This window comes from Anomalospiza imberbis, chromosome 13, assembly GCF_031753505.1.
Source record: "Anomalospiza imberbis isolate Cuckoo-Finch-1a 21T00152 chromosome 13, ASM3175350v1, whole genome shotgun sequence".
Taxonomy (NCBI): domain Eukaryota; kingdom Metazoa; phylum Chordata; class Aves; order Passeriformes; family Viduidae; genus Anomalospiza; species Anomalospiza imberbis.
Window position 1 is genome coordinate 9,813,488 of NC_089693.1, and position 26,241 is coordinate 9,839,728.

Consider the following 26,241-nt stretch of genomic DNA (forward strand, 5'->3'; position numbering starts at 1 on the left):
ATCTCCTGAGGTTGTGTTCTGGTTTAGAAAAAAATTAAAGTCCAGAGCTGTAGAACTCATACCACTTAAACATTTCTATATTAATCTCTTTCCAAGTTATTAACTTTGAAATGTGAAAAATTCTCAGTTCATTTCCTGGATTATTTCTGGAAGTAAATCCTTCAGAAGCTGGTTAGTAAGCTTAGGAGAAAACATACCAGAATGCTGTCAACAGCTGTATCCTTGACAGAAGAGCAGAAGCACATCTGCCACTGTTTGTTCCTATCTGGCTCATTTTTCTGCTTGATATGTGTGTTGTGTGTTTGTCACTGGCTCTGGAAAGACCACACAAAGCTGAATCCAGGAGATTGCAAAGACCTTTCCAGAAATGAAATTTGTTACTCACTAAAAAGAAAATATGCAAATCCATGCTAAGGATCTCTTGCTGTATCACTTACCAGCAAGTAGGGAAACTTTGGTCTGGGTCGATTTCTCCTTTTTAAAACCCCTCTGTAAAATTACTCAGAAAACCTGTGCCAAAACTAGTGTTTCAGTAACTGGCCCACTCAGAGTGGTTTCTGATCACCCGACTCAAGTGTGACGTGCAGGACCTGAATGTGCCAAGAGGTCTTTGAGACCATATGATGTCTTTGTAAAGAAACTTGGGCATCCTTTTACCTCTTAAAAATAATGCACCTGTCCGTCATGGCCATTGCTCATGCCAAGGGACAGCTTTTCCACATTTTGAAGAGGAACTAAACTATCCTATTGCTGACCACTCCCAGGGTGTGTAGGTTGTTAAAGAGCAGAGGAGTCTTTAATGATGCTGTGTGGGTGTGCCATTTCTGCCTTTCAAAAGGGACCTCCAGGCTTAAGTGAGGCTGTTGTCATAAACTTGAAAAATGCAGAAAATGATCAGTGCTTAAATAATTAACTTAGGGATGTGGTTATACTGCACACAAAGATTATATGCTTTTATTAAATCTTCCAAAATGTAAATATGACATGTCTATGGGAAGTTTTATGATTTTTTATAATTGTAGTCAAAGCAGCCTTCTCCCTCACCTCAATATTAGTCACCAGGAAAAAAAACAGTCTACACTGTATCCTTCTCACTTTTTCTGATAAGTTAGGAATCTTATTTCTCATATGAAAATAATACGCAAGCATCTTGCTTTATATATTTTGTAAATTGTTGCATGAAATTCCTGGGTAACAATTTGTTCCAGGGGGTTTAAAAACCCTTGCTGTAGATTTTCTTCATGAAACAGCTGCTGGTGCTTCGAATCCTGTGGGTGGGTGGATGTGTGTGCTGTGCCTAAAAGGAAAAAAAATTCTAGTCAGATGTCAAAGCAAAAATAGGAGATTTTAGAGATTTAGACTGGATGGAGGAGGTGGGAAGCCAACTCTGCAGAGATGTTAATTACCTTGGGAAGAAAAAGAGAGCAATGGAGTAGGTGTAGCAGGAGATTTACTTAATAGAAGTCACACAATCATGAACCCACTTTTGTTGCATTTAGACAGGTTCCTAGTGAGGGCTTTGCAACAGAGGTATTTTGTCAGAGGAAAAACAGTTATTAGTCTTTTTTGTTGGGGGGGCTATTTTTACATCTCTGTTTATGAATAAGGACAAGAATTGTATGCGATTTTTTTTGATTTGTTGGGTTGCGGGGTTAAAAATGAACCTCATAATTCATGGAATTATCCTGGGGATGCAAGGCAATTTAAGAGAAAAAAAGCACTATGTGCATCTGTGGAAATGACCCTTTTCCCCATAAAACAAGCAGCAGCAGCACATGAGAGGCTTTACCCATACAAGGAGTCTCCTCTCTGCAGAGGGAGCTCAGGGTGGGAGGCATATGCCAAGGGCTGCAGCAAGTCCTGGGTGTCTTGCAGGATGTCCTGGTGTCTCCCTCTTCACAAGAACTTTTGTGATTCCTCTTCCACTCCCACCTCCAGCAGGAACACCCGGTGTAGCAGTGGAAGATCTTGGAGTCCAGTGATGGGTGAAATAGCTGCCGTCCTGTGTAGAACAGAAAGAGCTGCTGTCCTGGTTAACTGTGCAGAACAGAAACTCTTGAGAAGCAGCAGCAGGCCAGGCTCCCTGCAGTGTAGGGGTAAGGGAAGGGTAACCAGAGCAAGAGCCTGGCCGTGGCTCCTGCCAGCTGTGCCTGCTCTGTGCTCAGTTCCCCCGCGTGCACCCATGGGGGAGTGGAGCAGGAGGAAGAGCAAAGTGGAGAAACTCAGTGCTCTTCTTAATGTACACTTACAGTGCTCCCGGTCTAGTTATTCCATACCCTCAGCCTGTCCCAGGAAATGTGCCATGTCTGTGTCAGGTGCAGCAAGTGCCATTGCTGTTTTTGGTTTTGTGTGTGTTTGTGCTTCCCTGGCTTTACTCAGCTTGGTGGTCTCAGCAAGGGACTCTCTTTTTTCCCTTTATTACCACTGTTTTGATTAACAATGTGTGTGTATGCACTGGCTTTCTAGGACTTGAAATGAGATGAGAAGTTTATCACAAGTGACATCCTGGTGAAAAGTGTTACATTCTGTCTAGAGGCTAGGGTAGGAAATATGGTAGATAGTGTAAAGGATAATACAGATCATGGAAATGTAGGTGGGTTAATTCCACAGAAGTGTTGGTGAATATTTGTGATAAAGGAAGAATTTGTCTGTAAATCCACCTCTGACTCCTCGTCTTCACATCCTGTGTCACAAGCCCTTCTGATTCATGTCGACTTGATGAGCTGGAAGAACCTGCTGAGCCTGTGATAGCTCTGGCCAGAGGATTAGCAGCTTCTTTCCTTCTGCCATTCTGTTTTTAGACTGGGATACATCTTTACTGAAGATTAGCAGCCTGGTGGGTTGAGGAAATTAAATTTCGCAAGGGCTGCAAACTGGAAGCACATATTCAGAGGTGTGAAAATGAAATGGGGAGGTTTTAGTGTAGTCTTAAAGAGCAGATCTTATGGCTTGGAGCCTTGGGGCTTTTCTGGAGGTGTGGTTATTTCAGAGTAACAGGTGATGTGAATTTAAAGGGGAAATTCCAGAATCATTCCTAATCTGGCACTCTAGTCCTAGAATAAGGTGTCCTTTTCTGATTTAATATAACACAGTTTGAAAATACGTTGGCCAATACACTGATTAGCTATTTCATAGCTGTTATTTCAGTCTTTTCCTAGGCAGAGGAGCTGGCGGCAGGGCTGGCTGACATGGCTCATCACCCCTTGGGTGCGTGTCCTGGCAGATTCCTGCCCGTGTGTTCATCCTGTCCTGCTCCTCCTGCTCGGGGCAGTGCCAGTGGCTCTGCCAGATGCCCTCTGCAGTCGCTGCTCTCCTCGCCTTGGAGCTGTGCAGCGTGCCCGCTCGCCCCGTGCTAACGAGGCAGCAGCTTGCCCAAGTGCATTTCCAGGAGCCACATTGGCTTCTCCCCCTCGGTGCACTGCTGTGGTGCGGGGTGTGCGGGAGTGGAGCCCTTCAGATTCTGCAAGTGTCCCCCTGGAAGAAGCAGCAGCTGCATTTGTGGGCTCTGCTCACACATTGTGAGCAGCGGGAGCTGCCAGCACGTTTTTCTCCTTCTACGCACTCAGGTCGTCTTGTGACCTCTTCCTTCTTGATTTATTTGGCAGTTTCTCTCCGTGGGAAGGCAGCAGGATGGGTGTGTTCCAGCCGGTGAATGTTCTGCTCTACACCAGCCTATTTGCATTCACTTTTATCTGATGAATGTACCCAGTGCGTTCCTAAATGTCTGGAGTCATTTCTGGGTGAGGTAGCGCTACCTTGTGCTGTGAACATGCTTCTGTGTCATCTTCAGATAAAAATGTGTATCTCAGATTTGATTTTCTCCCAGAGGAAGGGAAATTAGTATGAGATCTTGCTTGGCTCATGCAGGTGTGTCAGGAATGTTTGCCATCTGATACATTTGCATGTAGGTGAGTGCAAAGGCAGATTTTTAAAAAAACATGTAGACAACTGAGGATGATGAATGGGTTTATTATTCTGTAAGGTGCTTATTATATTATGCTTCTCTTCTCTTTAGGGAGAACTCCTTAACCACTTCAGGGATTGATTGCATTTGATTAGAGAGTAGTTTGTCTTCTGAATCCATTATCCTGGATGAAAGTCCACAAGTTTATTCCATTTTATGGTGCAGCTGGAATTTCACTGTGTGTGTATTATACAAATGAGGACCAAATGCAAAGTATTTCATAAGGTCTCATTTAAATTGATGAGTGGCCTTTTCTTATAGAATTATCATGCTGGATTGCAGGTAGGGATGGAAAAGAGCCGGGTGGCTTATCCTGCCTGCAGCAAAATAGTGCCCTTTTACTTCTCTCCTTCTTTTGAAATTTGAAAATTCTGGCTTATACTTTCACAAAAAAAAAAAAAAAAAAGAAAAGAAAAGAAAAATTTCCCAGTTTATTTGACCTTTCCCATTGTGGTGGGCACAAATGCTTCCCCCTGCCTCCTGCCCCAGCTGAGACCATCTGCCCAGAGGATGGAGGAGTGGTGGGGAACACTCTCCTGGTCCCAAAGAGCCGAGGGTGACCTCGCCACAGGATTGGGGACAAGCTGGGTTACCTGGCAGGAGCACCTGCAAGCCTCAGTGTTCATTGTTCTTTGAAATCACAGCACCCTTTCTTTCTCCTAAACACAGCCAACGTGATTGTTCCCTTGGCAGAGGAGTGTCACTGCTCTGAAATGATGGCCAGAGCTGGGGAAGTGAACGTACAGATGGGGTGAGGATGGGCAGGAGGAGCGGGTGAATAAGCGCGTTGTACCCACAGCATCCTTCTCCTCTGAACTCACAGAAACATGAGATCTGATTTAATCTCCTAGGCTTCTGCTTAGGTTTTCACTTCTCTGTAGGAATGCAGCATTTCTGGAGTGGCTGACTGACAGAGGAGGATTTGAAGGGAAAGGTAGAGACAGCTTCCAGGCAGTTTCACTAATAGCAGCTTATTATAAATTTAACAGATGAACTGTCACTTTCTCAGAAGTGTGTGCTCACCACAACCTTTCCTTGGATTCTCCACTGGCCATAGAAAAAAAAATGAACTTCTAAGGTGCTCAGCTAATGTAGTGCATTTCATTGCTCAATAAGGAGTTCTTTGGTTTACAGTTTGCAGCCTTCGTTATTCCTTTTATCACGTCTCATAATATTGAACTGTGTTGTAAAAGATAACTTTAGTGTGGTTTTTTAATATGTTTGTATTTTCTTAATGATCCTTGTAGGAGGTGTGGAGGAATTTTATTCTTCTCAGGGTCAGCTATCAGTGAGTGAAGTTTTTGCCTTTCAATCAAACTGGTCACTTTTTTATTTTTTTTCCCCCAGATGTCTAAGTTGATAGGCACAGCAGGACTGAAATAATACTTTCTCTGACTTGAAATTTCTGGGAATTTTATAGTTTTTAAAATAAATTCTGTAACTTGAGAAGCTAGACATTTGTAAGTGGTTCATCTGTCCGATGTAAGATTTTTTTTAAAGCAGAAATGTACATATAGCAATTTCTTTAAAGTTCCTGGGAAGCACCCTGAATTTTGGGGTTGGTGGTAGCTTTTCTTCCTGTTATTTTGACTCTTCATGCAATCCTTGCATTATCACAGTCCCTTTGCGTTGTCAAACCCCTACATAAAATCTCTGATTTTCTTTTGATTTACATGACTGAGATGACATTTAGCTTTTATGTTGGCTGTTCCTATGGCACAACATAGCTGTAGGAGAACACATCTGGGCAGCTTTGCTCATACCTCTGCCTGTGCACTGGCCACTCAAGGAGATGTTTTGACCCTGAGAACTGATCACAGAGTGGTTTAGGTTAAAAGGACCTGAGGAACCCCCCAGTTCCAGCCCCCTGCCATGGGCAGGGACACCTTCCACCAGACCAGGCTGCTCAGAGCTCCATCCAACCTGGCCTTGAACACTCCAGGGATGGAGCAGCCACAACTTCTGTGTTGTCTGAACAGAATGTTGATGTTGACCTGTGCTGGTTGCAGGGTCACCTCTCCCCTTTCTTGGCCTGATTGTTCCCAAGCACAGGACAGTTTCAGGGGTACCACTCACCTGGCTCTCCTCTGTCTTGATCCTTCTGGTTGAACTTCCAGTGGTGGGGAATGGCAGAAAATCGTAGGTTTGTTTGAAAGTGATGATGCAAAAGGAGGGAAATAAGTTGAGTAATTTTTAAGAAAGCAAATAAAGTGTCAGCACAGTGGTCCGAAGTCAGGGAGGGGATGGAAGCAAGTAAGGATCTTCCTCTGGTAAATTTAATTTACACTTTTTGCTAAATGTAAATGATAGCTTAGGAAAAAACTGCTTGGAATACATAGTAAATGATGTTGCCAGGATACTTCCTGATCATGTTAATTAAACTGTCCCACAGATTGGGCTTAATTACTGCATAATTTGCATTTTGGAAATGATGGTACGCATTACTAAAGAAAGCTCTTGTTCTGCTAGCAGAAAGAACATTGTACATGAATTAATTTCCAGGGGAAGAAGTCGCTAGACTAATATAATGATGTATCTTGAAAATAAAGTTAAGATTTTTGATAATGAACTGACAAGTACCTCATTCCTCTTAGCAAGATTACATTTTGTATTTGCTCCACTAAGTTCCTCAGACTTCATCCACCAGCCTTCCTCTTGTTGGCTATTTCTTTAATTACAAGAATCACTGTTGCTTTCAGGGTTGCTGGTGATGAAGCAGATATTAGTTAAAATGTATTTGTTCCAAGGCCCAAATTTGATACTGCATATGCATTGCTGGTGATGTGCTTCACCACCCCTCCCAAGTTAAACTCCCTGTCAAGCTATTAGCTTCTCCTTGTCTTGTTTTTTATTATCTGGCTTTGTTTGAAACTTCTGATATGTCTCTGGCATCCTACTTGTGGAGGCCTGAGGACAAATGGAAATATGCAGAAATATCTCTCTGCCCTTCAGGTCTGAGTTCAGGTATTACTGGTGGTGCCCTGCTTGAAGGCCTCAAGTAGGTACCTGTTGGTGCAGTGGCTGTAGGGCTTCCTAATGCAAAAAAAAAAAAAAGATTTCTGCATTTCTGCCAGGGTAGTTTTGTGCCTCCTGACCCTGCTTTGAGTTCAGTGACATTCCTGCAGCTATGTTTAACTGCAGGGCTGTGATGGTACTTTGAAAAACAAGACAAAGCATCAGAACTCCTGCAAGAACTAAGACAAGAAAACAACTGTTTTATTTTGGAAAAAAAAAAATCTTCTGAACACAGCAATTTCCCAATTTAGCCTGCTAATTGCTGTGGATGATACCGTTGCTAGGATATGCATTTCCGATGTGACTTGCATGTTTTAATTCATATTTTTTGCTTTGTCTGTGACCAGGTGATCATAAACAGCACCATCACCCCCAACATGACCTTCACTAAAACGTCGCAGAAGTTCGGGCAGTGGGCAGACAGCAGAGCCAACACCGTCTTCGGGCTGGGCTTCCCCTCCGAGCAGCAGCTGACCAAGGTATCAGGGCTCACTGGGGGGCTGCAAAGGCTGTCTTGCTTCTTGTTAGTGCAGAGCAGCACATCTCCAACCTGTGTGTTACTGCAGGTCCTCCTCAGCACTGCAGGTCCTCATCTCTGGAATCAGCAGAATTACCATCTCTGGAATTACCACTGCCTGTGGGTGGCTGTGCGTGCTGCTGCTGCAGTAGCCAGGGCGAGCTGATGTCAGGCTTGCTGACAAAACTGCCTCTGCATTAGCACCAAACCCTTAATCCTGAGTTTGGTATTAATGAAACACTTCCCTGGACTAGGCACTGGGTGCGTTAGCAGGCTTGAAAAGGCTAGAGCAGCCTCTTGTTCTGAATAACCAGCACCTGAAAATACTCCTCTGTCATTGGAGTAGTGGTTTTGACAAGTGCTTATCAAGCAGCTGAGATGGTTGTTTGTTCATGTGGTATAAAGCCCTACTTATCTCACACATACTTGACTCCTGAGGCATTGGCTGCTTGGCACTGGGCTTCAAAAGTGACCTCAGCAGCGTGTCCTTGGGCATGCCACAGCCTCTCAGGTTGCTGTCCTCTCCTGTGCTTTAATAAGAAAAGGGTCAGGAGAAGAAGGTGTTTCTTGTGGTGTCTAAAGCAGCAAAGGCAGAGCACCAGCCCAGCTGTGTTTCTTCCCAGGTCACTTTGTACATTTGTTTGCACTACGTGATCTGCTGAAGAGCCCACTGCCCAAAATACAACCTTCTACTTGCATGAAAGGCTTTCCAAATCAGCAGAAAGACTTTTTCTGGTCAGAATATTGAGAGGGAGCTTAAGGGGGGCACTTTTAAAAATAGCTTGAGATGATTAAAAAAAAACCAAACCAAAACTCTGACAGTTATCTAGCTGAAAAATACAAGAAAACCTAGTTTATTACCACCATGCAAAGCAATGGGATAAAGATACTCCTTTACTGTCTGTGCTTCTCAGTTTAATTATTGAGCCATTAGTAAGAAAGATCAGAGTTTAGAGTGAGATTACAGCTATATAAGTGTACTGGGAATAGTAAAATCAAGTTTCATTTTATATTAATATCATTATACTCTTATAAAAGATATGAATTAAAGCTTTCCTATTTTACGGGAAATAATTGAAGTGCTTAGTCAGGAATTGGAAGGGCACACTAAAACTCCCCTAAACCAGAGATCAATAGCCCTGGCTTAAAATAAATATAAATAAATAAAGCTGAAAAATGTCCGTTGAAAGCAACGGAACATAATGAGGCAGGAGAAGAGGTTAGCATGCCTAAAAATGCCTGCATTTTTAAGTATATTGCTTGGCCTAATAAAAGATATTGCCTCATTCTAATGCTTTGCTTCTCTTGAGATACTTAAAGCATTAATCCATACCTGCAGGGAAAAGCAGTTCAAATTAAACATGAGCCATTAATGAAAACTGCATTCTGTGACCCAGTAACCTAATTACCATTCACATTGATTGGGAAAATCTTAGGGCTTAAAGCTGATGTCCTGCTCAGGTCCTTTTCCCCTTTGGCAGGACTCGCTGAGCCTCCTTTCCCCCTTCCCACCCCATGCCTCAGAAAGGCATTGTTCAAACGTGGCTTCAGCCAAAGGGAGGCAGGAACCACGGGAAAGTGACGGCGTGTGCGTGTGAGAAGGCAGGGCTGGTGCTGCACAGGTAGTGCTGAATTCTGCACACCAAGTGGTTAAGGAGGATTCCTGTTGCTACTCAGGGTGCTTTGAGGCAGCCGTGCTAGAGATGAGGAGCTGCAGGTAGTCAAGGGCATAGGGACAAAGATTTATATGGGTGAGAAACGCAGTAAAGCCAGACTTTGCACATCATAAAGCAGCTGCCTCTGGCCCCTGGGAAGCCCTGGACTTTATTTCTCTGCCCTCCTGCACATTATGTGTGCCATGTGTGCCAGTCACTGCAGTGCAGGGCAGCAAGCTCAGGGCAGAGTCTGCCCCTGCCCCAGCACACAGCACAGCCACTGATCTAGCTGGCATCAGAGCTGGACACGCCCTGGCTGGGATAGAGCAAATCACTGCCCACTTTCTGGGGCAAATAGTTTTGTTGGGAGCCCCTCTGCCCCGTGCTGAGGGCTCACCCGGGAGAACCACGGGAAAAGCACGCGTGTGTTGTGGGTCACGGCACAGCCGTGCTCCCCCGGGGCTGTCACATCACCCAGCCTTCTGCAAACCGAGAGGGAGATGAAATATTTATGAGCCTGCTTTGGGTGGGAGCAGCTGTTTCATCCGATACTGGCACAATTTGTCAGTAGGAGACATAAAATATAATGCCAGACCAGGAGCTTAAAATTTATGCATACAAAATCATGCTTTTTAATGTATAAAATGCTAAGGAGATCTATTTGAATATATATATAGATTTCTTCTGGTGACAAACTGACTGTGGATTTGAACAGCCTTTAAATAATTTCTGCAATGCGCAGTAGCATCCTCGAGTCCCCATTAAATTTCACTGGCCAAGACTCCTAATCAAGCAGCGCTCATGGCTGCAGCTGCCTGACCAAAAGGCTTCACAAGTGTTGGTAGCAGCAAATCTTCTCTGTGTTGCAGCTTAGTCACACAGATTGCTGGGGCGTGGGAAGGCACATCCTATAATCCATGATGGACTGTTGGGGTGGTAGTCAGTTGGCATCTCTCCTAGTCCAGTTTTTGTGGGTTTTTTTTTGCTGATTTTGGTAACTTTGCCAGAGGGCAAGCATGGACCTAAGGAGAAGAAACATTATGAATTCTGTAGTAGTTGGTTTTGGGTATTTAGATTTTCATTGCCCCTTAAGACCACACTTACCAAGTTTTAATTTACTCAACACACTTTTTATTAGGAATTTGTCTTTCATTACGTACTCCCTTTTGTTGTAATGGTTTGATGGCTCAAAGTCAGCTTAGACCTTGGAGGTGGGGCATGATTTTATGCTAGCAGTTACTTGTCAATTATTTGTGTTTGGGGCAGAAGCAGTTGGTTACTGGAGAGAAATCTGATTTCTCATGGTGATTTGGCCCTGTGGCTGTACCAAACTGTCAGACAGCCTCGAGCTTTGGGTGGCTCCAGAGCCTCCTGCTCTGCTCCTGTGCAATGGGTGCTGCAGCGCTGCAGAGCTGGGGCTGGCACTGCCCCTCTCAGAGCAGCAATCACGTTCTAAATGCAAATGTGTTTAATACATGTGTTGGTGAACTAGAGACATGACTGATACCGTTTATGCAGTGAGGTCATTATTGGGTTAGTATTGAAGATTAATGTTACTCAATCATATGCAATTTTTTATTATGGAAATGTGGAAAAATGTCCTTTACTTCCCAGCTCACATAATTTTTCACAGCAGTCTCCTGTGTGCTTTACGAAGATAGCTGCAAAATAAAATTTGATAGATCACTTCCAATTCTTTTTGTCTGCTCATATTTCGTATCGTCCATGAAGAACCCTCATAAATTTTTCATACATAAGATGAAGAGATTTATCATAAAAGAGAAAGATTTATTATAAAAGACAGACTCAAAACAGCCTTACACTATCCGCAAGAAACACAAATGTAGAACTTAGTGTTGATATAATATTTTAGAAATAATCAGCTGGTTATAGCTGCTCTGTCACAGCGGGAGAGATGCTTTGTGTAAAGTTAGAGTTAAATCACTAAAGGCACAAATGTAATGTGGTTGTTCTTAACGATCTGTGGAGTGCTGGAGAGGTAATCAAGCCATTTGTGCGTGTAGTGACTGCAATGCCATCAGATGGCAACTGCTGCCATCCCAGGGCACGCGCCTTGCATGTGCAATGTCAGCTGAGGTGGAGGAGCAGCTGGATCCCAGAGCTCCATCCTCGTCCACGAGCGCTGCCACACACCACAGGGTGCACCCAGAGCATCACTTACCTTCCAGAATGTTCTCATCCCTGGGGTTTAACCAGGATGTGTGTGTGTTTGTTGGAAATTGCCATTTGTGTGCGTTACACGTGGAAATCCAGATTGCTTTTAGACCAAATGGAGAAAATTTGTTTAATTGGTCTCTACAGTCCAAATTTTACTGAGACAGCATGCTAAATACCTGCTGTAAATTAGAAGGCAGGATTGCTAAGTGAATAATGATTCTTTCAATTCTTCAGCTGTAAATTTGGATGGTTTTTTCATGCTTTTATTTACGATTTTTTCATAGGTGTTCTGAATTATCCAAGGATATAATGGCAATCCTTTTGTCACAAACTGTGCAATAAATACATCTGTTTATATTTTTGCCTCTAAAATATCTTGCCTTTCTAGCATTTGAAGTTTTTCAAAACACAGGCAAGCAGGACCAAGCAGTTTTAGCTGAAGGACAGTTACCTGTTCTTATAATGGATACATCATAATTTTAAAAACGTCTTATGTATTATACCTTTTTTTCCATCTTTGTAATCCTCCTTATAAAATTCTAAACACTGTTTGAAGCCCTGCAACCCTGACTGGCTGTGATAACACTTATATTCCAAAAATGCCAGGCTGGCTTTGGAGCAGATGTCCTACAGCAACTCACAGAGGTTGGGATTGTTACCTTCCATCTTTATCTTTCCTTTCCCTCACCTCTCCCAGTTTGATCGATCCCTCTTACAGGAAGCATTCGAGCCTTTATCTGAAGTCTTCTACCTTTATTTTTGAAAGTAATAAGAAAATTAGAGCAGAAAAGCTGTGTTTTCATATGACTCTATCGTACATTGAGATCTGCCTTCTTCTCCTTTTTCCTATGTGTTGATAATCCCTTGCTTACCTTCTGCAAATGAACTTATTTGCATTCTTTAATTGAATTCACTTGCTCTTAGGAATAGAAGACATCTATACTATTTTTATCCAAACATATGTCTTTAATACCTTTGTCTATAATACACTGTCAACACCAAGGGAAACAGAGAAGGGGGAGGAAATAAACAGAACCAAATCAAACCAGGAGGACACCAACAGTTCCTTTTCCTCCATGGGCTTTTACTGTGGTTGGCCAGAGTTACAGAGATGTTCCTCTTTTAGATACACCCCCGCTTCTTTTGGAAGAACCATCCTGCCAAAGAACTAAAATGTCTTTTCTTGCCAAAAATTCTAAATTAATAAAATTAGTTGTTCACTTTTGGACATCTATACCATATGAAGATAGCAATCTTAATGTTTTAATAGATGATAAATCATGTTAATAAATGTCTTTCATGCTTTTTCTAGTTTGCAGAGAAGTTCCAGGAAGTAAAAGAAGCTGCCAAACTTGCAAGAGACAGATCTCAAGAGAAAATTGAAACCTCAAGCAATCATTCACAGGTTTGTAATTTAGCTTTAATACCTGTACACATACAGGATAAATAATTTAAAGTTAAATTTTCAAATGGACTATGCCAGCTTCTGGCAGCCAGCTTAAAGTATATAGAATGGAGATTGCTGAAGGCAATTGTCAGCTGCTGGACATTAGCATTGCCAGAAGAATATTTTTTATCTGTCCATGCTCTTTACTTTCATTTAAATCTAATTTTTTCAGCAGTCCTTGAGCTGTTACAACTTTTTCAATAAGGGGGAAAGCTATACATCCTTTGATTTGTACTGTTAAACACAGTTTGAGTCACTGGGAAGTCAGTCAGTGTAGTGCTTCAGCAGGCACTGAATGAGACTCATCAATATCCTTCTGTCATCTGTCCAGCCCACTTCTGTGGCATTTGGTTTGCCTGGCTTTGTGTGCAGTGTTCCCTGGGCAGCTGTGGTGTGGGAGCAGGGGGGTTTTGGGGGTTGGAAGAAGCCTGTGGTGTGTATCTGCACAGTACCCTGTCCTGGGCAGCGCAGCTGGTGCCACCAGTGCCGCAGCCCCTGCGAGGTCTGCGTTTCCTGCAGACTGCAGAAATGCACTGGTGGCCCAGGCTCTCTGCAGGGTTGGCTGCATTTTCGTGGGCATTGCTTAGGTGAGAGTGAACCCTGCTCAGCAGCTGTTCCTGGCCTGGGCTGATGTTTGGAGGCAGGAAAAGCTGCTGAATGGTTTTGGTCTTGCAACCACCCCGTTTGTGGGGCCCACAAATATGGATCTGAGTGGCTGACTTTGGATACTCATTTTGTGAAGAGTTTGATCATGGTTCTTTGTGGTTCACTTTGTTTGTTCTCTGTTGGTGGTCAGCACCAAGCAGTGTGTCAATAGTATCTTTTTGGAGGAGCAGTACTGTGTTTGTTTGTTTGTACTTTGTGTGTTGTATTGTTTCATTATCTTAAAAAAACAAACAACTTTTGAAAAACACAAGCCTTATGGGGGAAAAACTTTTTTTAAGTTTTGAACACTTTAAACTTCCATTTGTGTATCATTGTAATTTTTTCATTCTTTTTAAACAGACCGGCTTTGCAGCCAAGATGAAAAGGGTATGTGTGTGTTACCACTGTTCTGCCAGGAGAGCCGAGGTCTCAGCCAAGTGGTGTGGGATCAAGATTACAAAGAAATTGGTGTTGTGGTCTTGCAGGAGATGCAGGAGACACCCAGTGTTCGTTTGTGTGTTGTGCTGCAGGAGTCTGGACGTGAAACACCATCTTCCACTCGAGCTTCAAGTGTGAATGGCACAGACGACGAGAAGGCATCACATGGTGGCCCTGCTGAGGCACATCTCAAATCTGAGAATGATAAATTAAAAATTGCTCTAGCCCAAAGGTGAAGTTCCTGTAGAACCTAAATTGTGTTGGAAAAGTGTGCTGTAATTATCTGATGGATAATGATATTAAAAGAAATTATTCAGATTGTAATTAATTTTAAATGGTGCTGCAGAATGGAGGAATGAATTGATTTTAGCAAGTACCTCCTGGTATCTGGCAGAGAAATATTTCTCATTTCATTTATTTCTGATGTAGTTTATGAAGAAATAAGCTCTCTTTTATTCTGCTGATGCCAACTATTATAACCATCTTCTTTTACAAAGTTTTAGAACTACAGAAATAACATTAAAGCCATAGGGGAGCAATTGCTGCTGATAACATGTGAAGCCAATCTTTCTTCCTCTTTGAGTTTGCTACACTTACTTTGATGAAAATAGATATGGATGTTTAAAATTATGAAAGGGAATGCACTCAACCATAAAAAGTTGAAGTGAGAAGTATAATTTCATCAGAGTACTTGGAAGTCTTAGGGGATATTTCTAAATTGTGGACAGAGCCCCTTGAAATGACATTTTTTGCTATTTGCTTTGATAAATAATTTGAAAATGCTGAGAGGAGTAATTTGCAGCTGTAGTGAAAATACAGGCGTTGCAATATGCAAAGTTACAATATTAAAATAGAGTAATTCTCTATTGGGATCTTGCCTTGTCTGCCTCTTGCATGTGAATGTGTATCTGTGAGTGGAAAGAAAATCTAACAAGATCAAGCTACTCTTAAAAAGGTATTTAAAAAACAAAGCATCACTGTAAGCAGCATTATCAAGTGAGCAATTCCAAGGTTGCATATATTATGTTTGAAGTATAACGTCTCTCTTTATTGACATTTCAGTAGCTTAACCTGTTTCAAACAGTAATGTGAGCTCATTCCTCTTGCTGTAGACACCTCCACAGGCAGGCAGCAAGTAGCACACAGGGAGTTTCAAAGCCTTCCTCCCGTTCACCCTCTAATCTTGTGCTCTGTGCTGCAGCTCAAAGCTTTGGGGAATGAGTAGTTTAATTCTGCAGCATTATGTAACACTTTTATAGTTAAGACTCAGCATTAAAATAAATTCAAATATAGATCATGTCAACTCCCTGAAATCTTCCATTTGGAATTGCTGTGCCATCTGCAGATGTGCAGAGTGGCTGTGCTGCAGGGGTGCCAGGTGCCCAGCCCCAGGTGCTGCAGCCACACAGCTCAGGAGGTGTCAGGGACTATGCACTGCCAGGGTGAGACCCCTGTGTGCAAGTGGGAGCTGGACCCTACAGCCTGCCCTGCCAGCAGGGCTTTTGTTCCTGACACAGGCCACTGCTGCTGGGGCTGGTGGATCCCTTTGTTTTGACAGAGACAGTCAAATTAAGGCTTTTGTTCTCCGTTGGAATGAAATGGCAAAAGGCAATTACACACATCTGAGTGCTCTTATTGCAACAAATTAATGGTGAACGCACCGCGGTGGGGGAGTTTGCAGGCAGGTAAAGAATAACAACTCACAGGGATACAAGGTGAAACCACCTCATGGTGTCCTGTTTTTCTCAGTTCATCCAACGTGAAGAAGTGGGAGACGGAGCTGCAGTCGCTGCGGGAGAGCAACGCGAGGCTGTCCACAGCCCTGCAGGAGTCGGCGGCCAGCATCGAGCACTGGAAGAAGCAGTTCTCAGCCTGCAAGGAGGAGAACGACCAGCTGAGGGGCAAGGTAGCAGAACACAGCCACAGGAGAGCAGCTCTTCCAGCCAGCTGCTCCCACCACGGCTCTTTCTCTGGGATCTCTGCAGCTCTCCCGCTGTGTGTGTTAGCAGATGGAGTTGGCCTTTGAAAGGGCGGTGGATGGGGAGCTCAGGCAGCTGCTTCCCTCTGCACACAGCAGGCAGGGAGGGAGCAGAGGAGCTGCTGCATCACCTAAAGTTCCCTGCATCAGGATTTGGGAGACTTGGTGTCAGCAGGGCTTGCTGGCTGGGGTGAGGAACCAGAAAGGTTCTAAAAATGGGACTGCTATTATTGTTCTCATCAATACATGCTGTACTAGAAAAAAGGAGATTATTAAAACACCACCTTACTGCCTCTTCAAAGTCCCCATGCTGGTGACCATCCAGACTGTGCAGCAATGCTGTCTGTATAATGTGCTTTCTCTATACAGGGAGGGGTTCTGAGGTTTTCCCCAAGTCAGTTCCTTGCTCAGTGCTCACATTGCACCACTGCAGTGCCCTGGGAAGTTCCTTCCCCTTTATTAATTGGGTCAGAATTTTTTGCATATTGCTCTACCTCCAAATGAAGGAAGTTATAATCCCAAAGCAACACGAAGCTGAGAATTAAAGTACATACCTTAATGAGCTGGTCCATCGGCCTGTGGGAAGTGCATCTCCTGGGAGCTGAGTCCAGAACTGGCAGCAGGAGGTTTGGAGAGAGCAAAGCGCATCCCTGGGCGAGAGAACAAAGCAGCAGATGTTGCTCTGAACTGGCTCTCCCCCTAAAGTTTTGATGTTGTGTCCCTCATACACCAGCTAGAATAATAAGCAGCCCCCAAGAGATTTCTTCTCCTAATGTGTTAAGAAAACCCATTCCTTGTAGCCTTGTGTTGGCTTCATAGGACTGAAGTGCAGATTTTATCCCCAGTTCCACTTATTTTTGCAGCTCAGTGTTTTGTGCATTCCTGAGTGCTTATAAGAGAGACTGTAAGAGAGAATAAATACAGACCCAGGGTTTCCTAGTGGATGTGTAAATTGACTCTTTTGAAGGAAAGAAGTGATAATTTGGTTGCAGTAAATCAAATGCTATGATTTAGGAAACAGATCCCATGTCCATTTCATCAGCTGTGTTCTGCCCCAGATTTTCTTAAATTTGAAAAATTTCACCTAATGTCTGACATTTCTTAAAGATTGAAGAACTGGAGGAACAGTGCAATGAAATAAATAAAGAGAAGGAAAGAAATGCACAGTTGAGTAGACGTCTCCAGGAACTGGAAACAGAACTTCAGGACAAAGAGCTGGTGAGTGCCCTAAACACAGAAATAGCATGTTCATGTTGGAGTGGGACTGTCTGCTTCTCTCCTTGGGTGTAGATTTATGGAGTGGCTCACCTACCACCAGAAGCAGCCTGATGTCTTGGGGTGTTGCGTGTTTCTAGGTTTTCCATGTACAGTCCCTTGATTGGTAGTGTTTCTGCATCCAGGTTTCATGATGTGATATGTGCTGTGGCTGCACGCTGTAATTTGGCAGGGGTTAGAAAAGGATGCTTTTACGTACACAACACTTGTCCTTGTAGAAGAGCCAGTGGTGAAACTTGGTGCCCAGTGCCAGGCAGATGTGTGCTGAGAGCAGATTCATTTGACTCTCCCCATGCCAAAAATTCCTGTAGACATCAGGATTGCCATTAAAAGGACATCATTTAGAGAATAATTTGTCATTTGTGTTTCTTTTCTGGATGGCTCACAGTTTACAGCTTTGCTGGTTTATGGTCTTGCTCTGACCTCAGGACTAATGCCAAGCGTGAGAAATTCAGATTCATCTAGAGTACCCCAGTTTGTCATTTTGACATTAATGTTATTTTTTAAGGGTGTTAATTTTTCTAAGGAAGATGATGTCTTGGAACCCCAGAACAGTGGGGAAAATACTGGGAAGCTCTTTTTTTTTTCCATTGTCACACTGACCAAATGCTCTGTGCTGACTGAAGAGGAAAAGCAGTGCAGTAAAGTTTGCCATGTGCCATTACAGCATCTCTGCTGGTGCTCTTAAAAGCTCTGCTGTTAAGGGATTTTGTGGTGGTGGAAGGAAATAGTTTAGGGAGATGGATTTTGATACACTGTCATAAATATAGTGTTTTTCAACCCTTTATTTCAAAGGAAATTGTAATGCTGTCTTCCCAACCTTTCTGTGGCAGTAGCATATATAACAGCCCTTATTCTCTCCTAGAATTCTCCTCAAGATTCACGTTTTTACTGTACCAAATGAACCAGAAAATTGATTGACCTGTGAATTTTACGAGCCCGTCTTCCATTTACACTGAAAATTTACTAACTTGTTTTAAAAATTCATGCTTGCATTAGCATGTTCTCAATTAGCTCTAAACTACCCATAAGTAATCTTTCATGGTCTGGAATGCAAGCCCACATGAAGTGTGCTCATGGCATTGCCATGTAAGAGAAGCTGCTGACACCCTCCTCGTGGAGGAGGTGCTTGCCCACCAAGTGGTTCCTCCACCAAATCCACGTCTCTCTGATTTTGAGACAAGGCTCCTGTGTGGAACAGTGCCAAATGCTTTGCACAAGTGCAGGTAGTCCAGGGGTGCACCCCTGCATTCTCTGGAGATCATCACCTAATGGCAGTTTCTGGAGGAGGATCTTGCACTATTTTCAAGACGTTTTAATTTCCAACAGAGATATGGATTCCTCCTGTTGCTCTTTCCATTAATTCCTTTCATCAAGTCTGCTCAATTTGGGTAGTGAGGCCAGAACCAAATACAGATTTTGGGGGAGGGGGAAGGTGGTGGTTCTCACAGCTGTGCCATGGAGGAAAGCCCATTACACCTGTGTTCTCTAATGATGTTTCTATATGTGCAGCTGCTAAAGCCACTGGCCTTTTTTTTTTTTTGCTGTCATATGTCATTGAAATTGTCTAATTTGCGCTTTGCTACCATCTATAAATTGCTTGTAGCATTACAGCCATTCAGATTTCTCTGATATTTAATACATCTTTTGCATAGTTACATGGTTTAGGTTAAGATTTTATTAATATAGTTCATGGAATTCATGCAAGAGGTGGGATTACATTGCCTGTTTTAGAAATGCAAAGTAAAAACTTTAGTGAAAAAATGTATCCTTGTAGAAAATTAGCAATTTTGGAATGTAGACAGGTTATTTTGATTTTCCATCCAAATACTGTGCATAATACAATAAAATATGCAAAGCCATTTCATCTTTTCAAATTTTCATTATGTTCTAAATTGAAGCTTGCACTAATAGTTTTTTTTTTATGTTTTCAAAGGAACTGGAAGAGCTCCGAAAGCAGGGTGAAATTATACCAGAGCTAATGTCAGAATGTGAATCTGTATCTGAACAATTACAGGTACAGTTAGCAGTGAAATTAGTTTCAAAGTAACTGGTACCTTTCCTTTACTTTTTTTTTTTTTTTTTCTCATAGCTGTATGCATTTCTCTATTCAGACTTCAGTGTTTCAAAGCAAGAGAGCTCCAGTTTGTACAAACAAAAAATGCTAATTATATGCAAAATACACAGTGCCATTCCCAGCACAGGAGTGATGAAATAGCTCTATTGCAGAAATTGGTTTGTCTGGGATCATGTAGCATCCATCTCCTGCAGTTCCAGGCTATCCTGTATCCCATGTTTCTGCTGCTCTGGGCTCATGGAGCTGCACCACTGCCACGTGTGTCGAACAACTCCCCAAGACCTGGGGGTAATTGCTGCAGTGGCAGCAGGGCAGGCTTTGGGAAAGAAAGAAGCAGATGAGCATAGCTGCTCAGCACCAGGGTGAAAGTTCACCTGGGGATGTGGCCCTGTGCTGTGACAGCCCTTTCCAGCAGCACTGGCATGTGCCCATGGCAGGTGCTCGGGAGCCCTGCCCCGGGCAGCAGCTGGACTTTGGGCATCACCTCCTCGAGTCAGGTCTTGTGGAAATGCAATAAATTAATACATGGAAAGAGAACAAAAATGAGCAGTCTCATTGATGAAGTAAAATCCAATCAATAAATAAGCCATCAGGCAAAGTAGAATTTTAAAAAATACCAATAAATCCCAAAGTTCTGAATAGAGCAACTTTATTCCTCAGACAGTGTTTCCTAAGTTTTTTTTCAAGGTTAAACCACCGTAGATAATTCTGTATGTAATTGATGGCACAATGTCTAATTCTGCAGCTGTAGCAATGACACAAATGTATGCACAGAGCACGATTTAAATCCAGCTGCATTTGAAGATATCAACTAAATGACAAAGTCTGATGCAAAGCATCTTTTCCAGTTAATCTGTGTCCTTTGCTGCGTGGGCTCTGACATGCTCATGTCAGTTGCTCTGAGGTGCTTGTGTTAATCAGTTTACAGAAGTTGGAGCAAAGTCTCACAGCCCAGCTGCCATTTTTTGCTTTAATTTATGAAATGCTGCTCATCCTTCTTCTCTGTGATTCATCTTATTGTCTCTTTTGTCTTAAAGGCTGCTGAGAAAAAGAACAAAGATCTTGAAGAGAAAGTCAGAACGCTAAGGACAGAAGTTGAAGAGAACAAACATAGGCAGACCAACCTTAAAACTGAATTAAAGAATTTTTTAGATGTACTAGATGGGAAGATAGATGAATTACATGATTTCCGACAAGGACTGTCTAAACTTGGGGTTGACAATTAGATGGCAATAGATCTCTTTTGTAATCTAGGGTCTGGATGTTTGATGTTTTGTTGATCCCAAACATGTGTTTTACAAAATATAACTAGAATGTTCCACTTGTTTGCATTGGTTTTGTACATAGAGGCTGAAAATTTGCTGTGGGGTTTTTTTTTTTGGTGGGTTTCTTTTTTTTGTTTGTTTATTTACCAAATCAATCATGCTGCTCACTGAATTCTGTTGAGATTAGAAATTTTCTATATTGCTGCTCTGGCTTTGTGGGGTTGGGAACAGGTAGAGGGTTCTGTCTCAGGAATCTGGAACTAGATCTACCTTAAAATGAATATGCAGTTAGTTGTTGCAGGGAAATTTATATCTTTCTTAAGGGCTGTTGCAACCATAGAAACAGAAAAGAAGTCTTTTACTTGTCCGGACTATCAGCACTCTTAGCAGAATTGACTTTATTCCGTGGTGGAGCAGAGAGGTTAGCTGGAGCCCCTGCAGTTTGTAAAATGTGCCTGTGATGAGCTGCAGTCAGGAGAATCACTTCTCACAGATACCAGTATCTTTAGGGACCACATCAATCAGGCCCGATTCAGCCAAAAAAAGGCAGTGGATTTCAGATAACCTCTGGTTGAGGTTTCATGTTCTTGCCTGGACCCATACAGCACAAAGTCAACAGTGCAGAAATGAGTTTCAGCTCTTGAAGTGATGTGTCTTACCAGTCAGTGAGAACAGCTTCTCTTGCTTAGCAGCATCACCCCTCTCTGGCCTTCAGTTTTGAACCCATGTAGTTCCATCACTTTGTGCATCTCTGAAAAATGCCCACCTGAGTCTGGGGACCAGATAGTTATTTTTATAGGTGATATGTTTCTGGTTTTTACAGGACTCATGCCCTTCTGTGTGCAACTTGATTGTTGTTGATTGACTTCTGCAGCAGTGAGGAAGGAGACGTGGATCTGAAAAGCATCCTAAGGTTACGGGAAGGTGTTGCTCAGAAGCAAATTTCTGCCCAAGAGACTGGCAGGGCAATGGCTGTGGAAAATCAAAGTCCTTTCCTAGGATTTCTGCATTCTCTGGCAGTAGGGTAGGAATTAGTCACCTAGTTAGGTTGCAGCAAAAAAAAAAAAAACCCTCAACCTGAGAGGCAGAAATGCTCTTTTATTCTTGAACTGATTATTCAGCAGCTCTAAGAGTGTGTTGAGAAATGCAAGATCATATCCTGGTCTTCAGTGAGAAGGAAGTTCAGTTCATCACACACAGGGCTGTAAAAAGGATGGGAGACGAGAATCCAGCCCAAGCTTTGCTCTTTCCCCTAGGACTTCCTTCAGCTTCTTTCTCTTCTTTCTCCATAAGGTGTTTTCAGAGTGTTTACATGGGATCTTAAGTAATTAAGGAAAGTACTTTTGTGTGCATGGCATTGTAATTTGCTTGATTCAGACAACAGTTTGGCTAAGCACTGTTTTAGTGCTTTCCAGCAGGGACTGATATAAAATGGCCATGCTTTTCTTGGAATTTCAGGGCTTTTTCCTTTTTTTGGCACATCTTGATTATTAAAGTGACCTTTAAAAGAAAGGTGGGCTGTAAATGAAACATGCATTGAATACTTTTTTGCAGATGAATATATAATCCCCGTGGTGTAGATAGGATCTGCATTGTCCCTTGAATTTTCATTTCATCTGTTACTTTGACATTATCTTCATTGCCTGTTTTTTAGAATGGACTTTGAGTATTTTTGCTTTTACTCCTTGGAAACAATGGATGTAAAGCTAGGACCTTTCATAACCATTATGACCATTTTAAGTCTCTTTTTTAAAAAAATGGTTTAGGCTGTTGATATGTAAAAATAAAAATAAAAATCAGGTACATAGCATGTAGGCGTGTGAAAATTAGACTTTGCCAGCATGGAAGATTCAACAGTTGCATAATGTGGGGTTAGATCAGACTTCTCAAAATTGAAAATGACGTCAGAAAGTGTGTGGTTGTGCACAAGTAGACTCCATTTTTAGTCTTTTTATTTGATAGAAAGTCAGATATACACCATAATTTAGCAGGCAGCTCATCCTGCTTCTCCTCTCCTCCCATGCTGCTTTTTGGTCCCTGCATCAGATGGGAGCCACAGATAACACAATTAAGAGCTGCAAGCAATACTACTCCTACTCCTCACAGTGGTTCATTGCTTTTGAACCAAGGATCCTGCCCTATCTTCCTTTTACTGCTGAGTAATCTTAGGGCTTCTCTTTATTTTAATATAAATTGTTTTTAACATGATGCTGGGTAAAAGGATGCAAAAGACTCTGTGAAAAAATTACATTATTTGGTTTAATCCAGATCTTTGTTTTCCACTTTAGCCAGGCCTATCTCAGATCCAGTTCATTAGGAATGTATTAAGCCACTCTTAAATTGCAAGAGAAGTGTTTCCATGGGATTGCATCGATTAAACAGATGGAGTTTGATGGTGGCACATTAAGCCAGTGCATAGCTGTGTCACAGACAGTTATTTCTGGGTGCTTAGTGCCCACCGGAGGAGCAATGGAGTGTCCTTAAAGAAATCTCTGCCCTGTCTCTTCTGTCTTGCCCCAGATGTACATGTCACATATCTGCTATTGCTCTGATGTTGAGTTGTTAGAGATGCTTGTACACAGCTGTATGCTGTGGGAAATGCTGTCCTTCAAGCCTCCAAGGGCTTGTTATAATTGCCTTCTTTCTTTTTCCTTCCTAACAGCAGTAAGGTGAGAGCTTCTATGTATAATCGCTTAAACTCCCCAAAACACCATCTCTCTTAAGCTTTCCATCTCTTTCATTGGATTTTTCCTCTTCAAGAGAAAAAAAAAAATGTCAGTGCATGCTCTCAGGAGTGTTTGGGCATCAACTGCAGCTGCCCTCTGGCCTGTCCTTGTCCCCACCCCGGGGGACTGATGGTGTCACACACTGCATATTCCTTGGTGCTCTCTGGTGGCCCAGCACTAACCCTGTGCCAAACGGAGAGCCTCACTCTGCTCCTCTGAGACTCATCCCAGCACTGAAATGCCTCCTCTGTCCTGATGGGAGCACCAGGGCAGCCAGCCTTCCCCCACCAAAATGCACACACCATCCTGTGGATGCCCTGACCCTCCTTTTGTGCACAGCTGGAATTTCGCCTGTCCCTGTGGGCACGCCGAGTTCACCTGCTTAGGGATGGCCCTAAACACTGCCAGGGCCAAGAAATACTCATCCCTGTCCAAGAGAGGATCTACAGAGCTTGTTTTTACTTGTTACTCAAGTGCTGGGCTAATCCTGGTCTCCCTGTGCCTGTCAGCAATGCCTTGGCCAGCGCTCCACTTCCACCCAGCCTGAGCACATTTACAGCGTGTACCTCACCTTGGGTGACCATGAGTTCCCTTTCTGGACAGAGATTTCTCCCTCTGAGTGGTTTTTATGGCAGGATCTCTCCTACCTCACTTACATGGTCTTTCCTTAACAAAGGACATGTGCTTGGCACTTCCCCAGGGGGTTTCTGTCAGCTGCACCCCCACGGGTCCTGCCACACTGCCCATCCTGCCTGGCCCTCGTGGCATCAGCAGCCAGGGAGCTTTAGCAAGAAAAATCTGTGCTGGCCTCCTGTGACGCCAGGACAGAGTGTGTATTGCTGACCTCTGGGTGAGATGCTCCTTTAGGTGGTGTTAGAGCTGCTGAATAATGCTGGAGTTTGAGGGGTTTTGACAAAATGAGAAATAAAAAGGTGTACCTTGTATTGCATAAAAGCAAAAGTGACATAAAAAATGGATAGAGTTATTTTCAAGGGGAAAGAATACTCCATTAGATATATTATGTCACATTTTGGAATAAATGATTAATCTCATATTAGGAATAAATTATTTCAAAATGAAAATTTGGAACTTTGTTGCACAGCTCAGAATAAAAAAGGTTAACCTTTTGGGATTTTTATTATTTGGCTGAATCTTTCTTTGCTAATTCTGACTCAACTTCACAAGTAGTTCTGTTTGGCCTAGAAGTGCATTTTCAGCAAATGCAGTACTTTGCAGTGTTCTATCTACACCTAATTGGTGTCTCCTTTACTAAGTGAGCTCACTGGAAGAAAACTGTCTTTTCTTTAAGAAATTCAACACAACCTGTCGTTTTCTGTATCTGAGCATTTAAAAGATGTACTTTCTAAAAACAGTTTTACACTGGGTTCATCTGTGGCCAGAAAACAAATGTTATTTAGACAATATCTTTTTTTCTGGACAAACACCTGATTTGGTTTTTATGTGAGCGATTTAGGCAGAACAATTTTTTAAAGCTGCTCGTTGAATTAAGGCGAGCAGGAAGGGTTTCTGCTGTGCTGCCTGCTGTCCCTGCCACTGTCTTGCAAGGGTACCAGCCAAAGCACTTGTGGTGCTCAGGCAGGGGCTCAGTGCCCTGTCCAGTGATTGCTCAGTGGGTTGGTGGGCACAGGGAGCACTGGCAGCAGGGCACAAATTGTCCAGAGACTTCTGCTCTCTTCTCTGTGCTGTTTATTTTTTTCCCAAATGTTAGTTTCTTTTCCTTATTAATTTTTTGCCACCTTTGGCTGCATCATAAGTGGCAGAAAATTCCCTGCTGCTGTCACCATCTTGCTGTGATGGGAGTTTCTCAGCTCTTCCTCGGGCTCTTCCAAAGAGTTATCTTGGCAAAATTCTTCAAAGTGTCAATGGTTTGTAAGGAATATAGTGCTGTCTTCCTGAGCCTATGGATTAACAAAGATAAAACCCCTGTCAGGGTGAAATGCCTCACTCAGCTCAATGTGTGCCCAGTGCTAAATCTGAAGGGAAGAGGTGTAAAGGGAGGCAGCAGCAGCAGCAAATTTTTTGGCTATTGCTTCAGCAGAGATTTCAGTGAAAGACGCTCTGCCCATGAGCTGTGGATGCGCCAAAGCTCTGGGTGGCCACACCGACCCACCAGCCCCCCACCTTTGTCCAGGCACTTCAGGCTCGTCAGGACTGTAAATATCAGAATTCCTCAGCATATCACACGGGGTGGTGTGAGGGGTGCGAGGGCAACGTCCTCACACAGAGCTGGGAGAGCACTGCGGCCACGGCTCTGGTCATGGTCAGACACTTCCAGCCAAGACCAGGAAAAGCTGTTCCTGTCCCAGGGGCCTCAGCAGTACCAGGGACCTTGCAGAAGGGCAGGTCCAGCTTTTGGGAGGCTGAGGGGCAGCGAGGAGTCCCAGGCTGGGCTGGCGGGGTCTGGTGGTGGTCACAATTCAGCAGTGGTGAGACTGCAAGCTACCCTAAGGTCATTTTTCTTTCCATGGATGGTGCTCAACAGGCACCTGTGTGTCAGGCAGAGCAATCCACAGCCACAAGGTGAATCCAGACACACCTGCAGCCAGCTGGCCCACACAGCCTGGCCAGGGATGCTGTCCTGTGCCCCCGGGAGCTCAGCAGGGCTTTGGGCTCTCTATTGGAATGTAAACCTGACATGAAGTTTGCACTTCTTAAATACCATTCTCTGTGGTAAATGATAAGTGAAATAGAGTCAGGAGGTGAATGATAAATGTGATGAAGGTGCTTCCCAAAGGAGGGCTCTCCTGCAGGCTGTGGGCAGAGCTGGTCCTGGCCAGGCGGGCTTTGCTTGCATCCTTGGGGGATGTTGGATGTCCAGCCTTTGGTTTTCTACTGTGTTTTATGTTAGCTCTTCTTATTTTTTCTTTTTTCTATTTTTTTTAAGCAGGTAGCCTGAACATACAGTCTCCAGATGAAGGTGCCTATACCTCCAAAAATTTTATATGCACATTTTGAAATTTAGTTAGTTACCTAATAATAATGGCACATACAAGAAAGGCACTTGAGAAAAATCTGTCTGCTATTGTATTTTTGTTTGGGT

At 43.1% G+C, this 26,241-nt stretch overlaps 1 protein-coding gene across 4 annotated transcripts in view; it reads left to right on the forward strand.

Annotated features, from left to right (window-relative positions):
* HOMER2 (homer scaffold protein 2) overlaps window positions 1–20,510 on the forward strand; it is a 51,437-nt gene extending 30,927 nt beyond the window's left edge. Inside the window, exons 3-10 of one of the 4 annotated variants that reach the window (XM_068203821.1) lie at window positions 7,327–7,458; window positions 12,642–12,734; window positions 13,782–13,808; window positions 13,907–14,091; window positions 15,609–15,765; window positions 16,945–17,055; window positions 19,049–19,129; window positions 20,227–20,510. In XM_068203821.1, coding sequence (XP_068059922.1) covers window positions 7,327–7,458; window positions 12,642–12,734; window positions 13,782–13,808; window positions 13,907–14,091; window positions 15,609–15,765; window positions 16,945–17,055; window positions 19,049–19,129; window positions 20,227–20,415 — 975 coding nt within the window. In that variant the 3' untranslated portion in view covers window positions 20,416–20,510. The remainder of the gene's footprint in view (window positions 1–7,326; window positions 7,459–12,641; window positions 12,735–13,781; window positions 13,809–13,906; window positions 14,092–15,608; window positions 15,766–16,944; window positions 17,056–19,048; window positions 19,130–20,226) is intronic. The other 3 variants (XM_068203824.1, XM_068203822.1, XM_068203825.1) reach the window with 3 other exon arrangements.
* The last annotated feature ends 5,731 nt before the right edge of the window (window positions 20,511–26,241 follow it).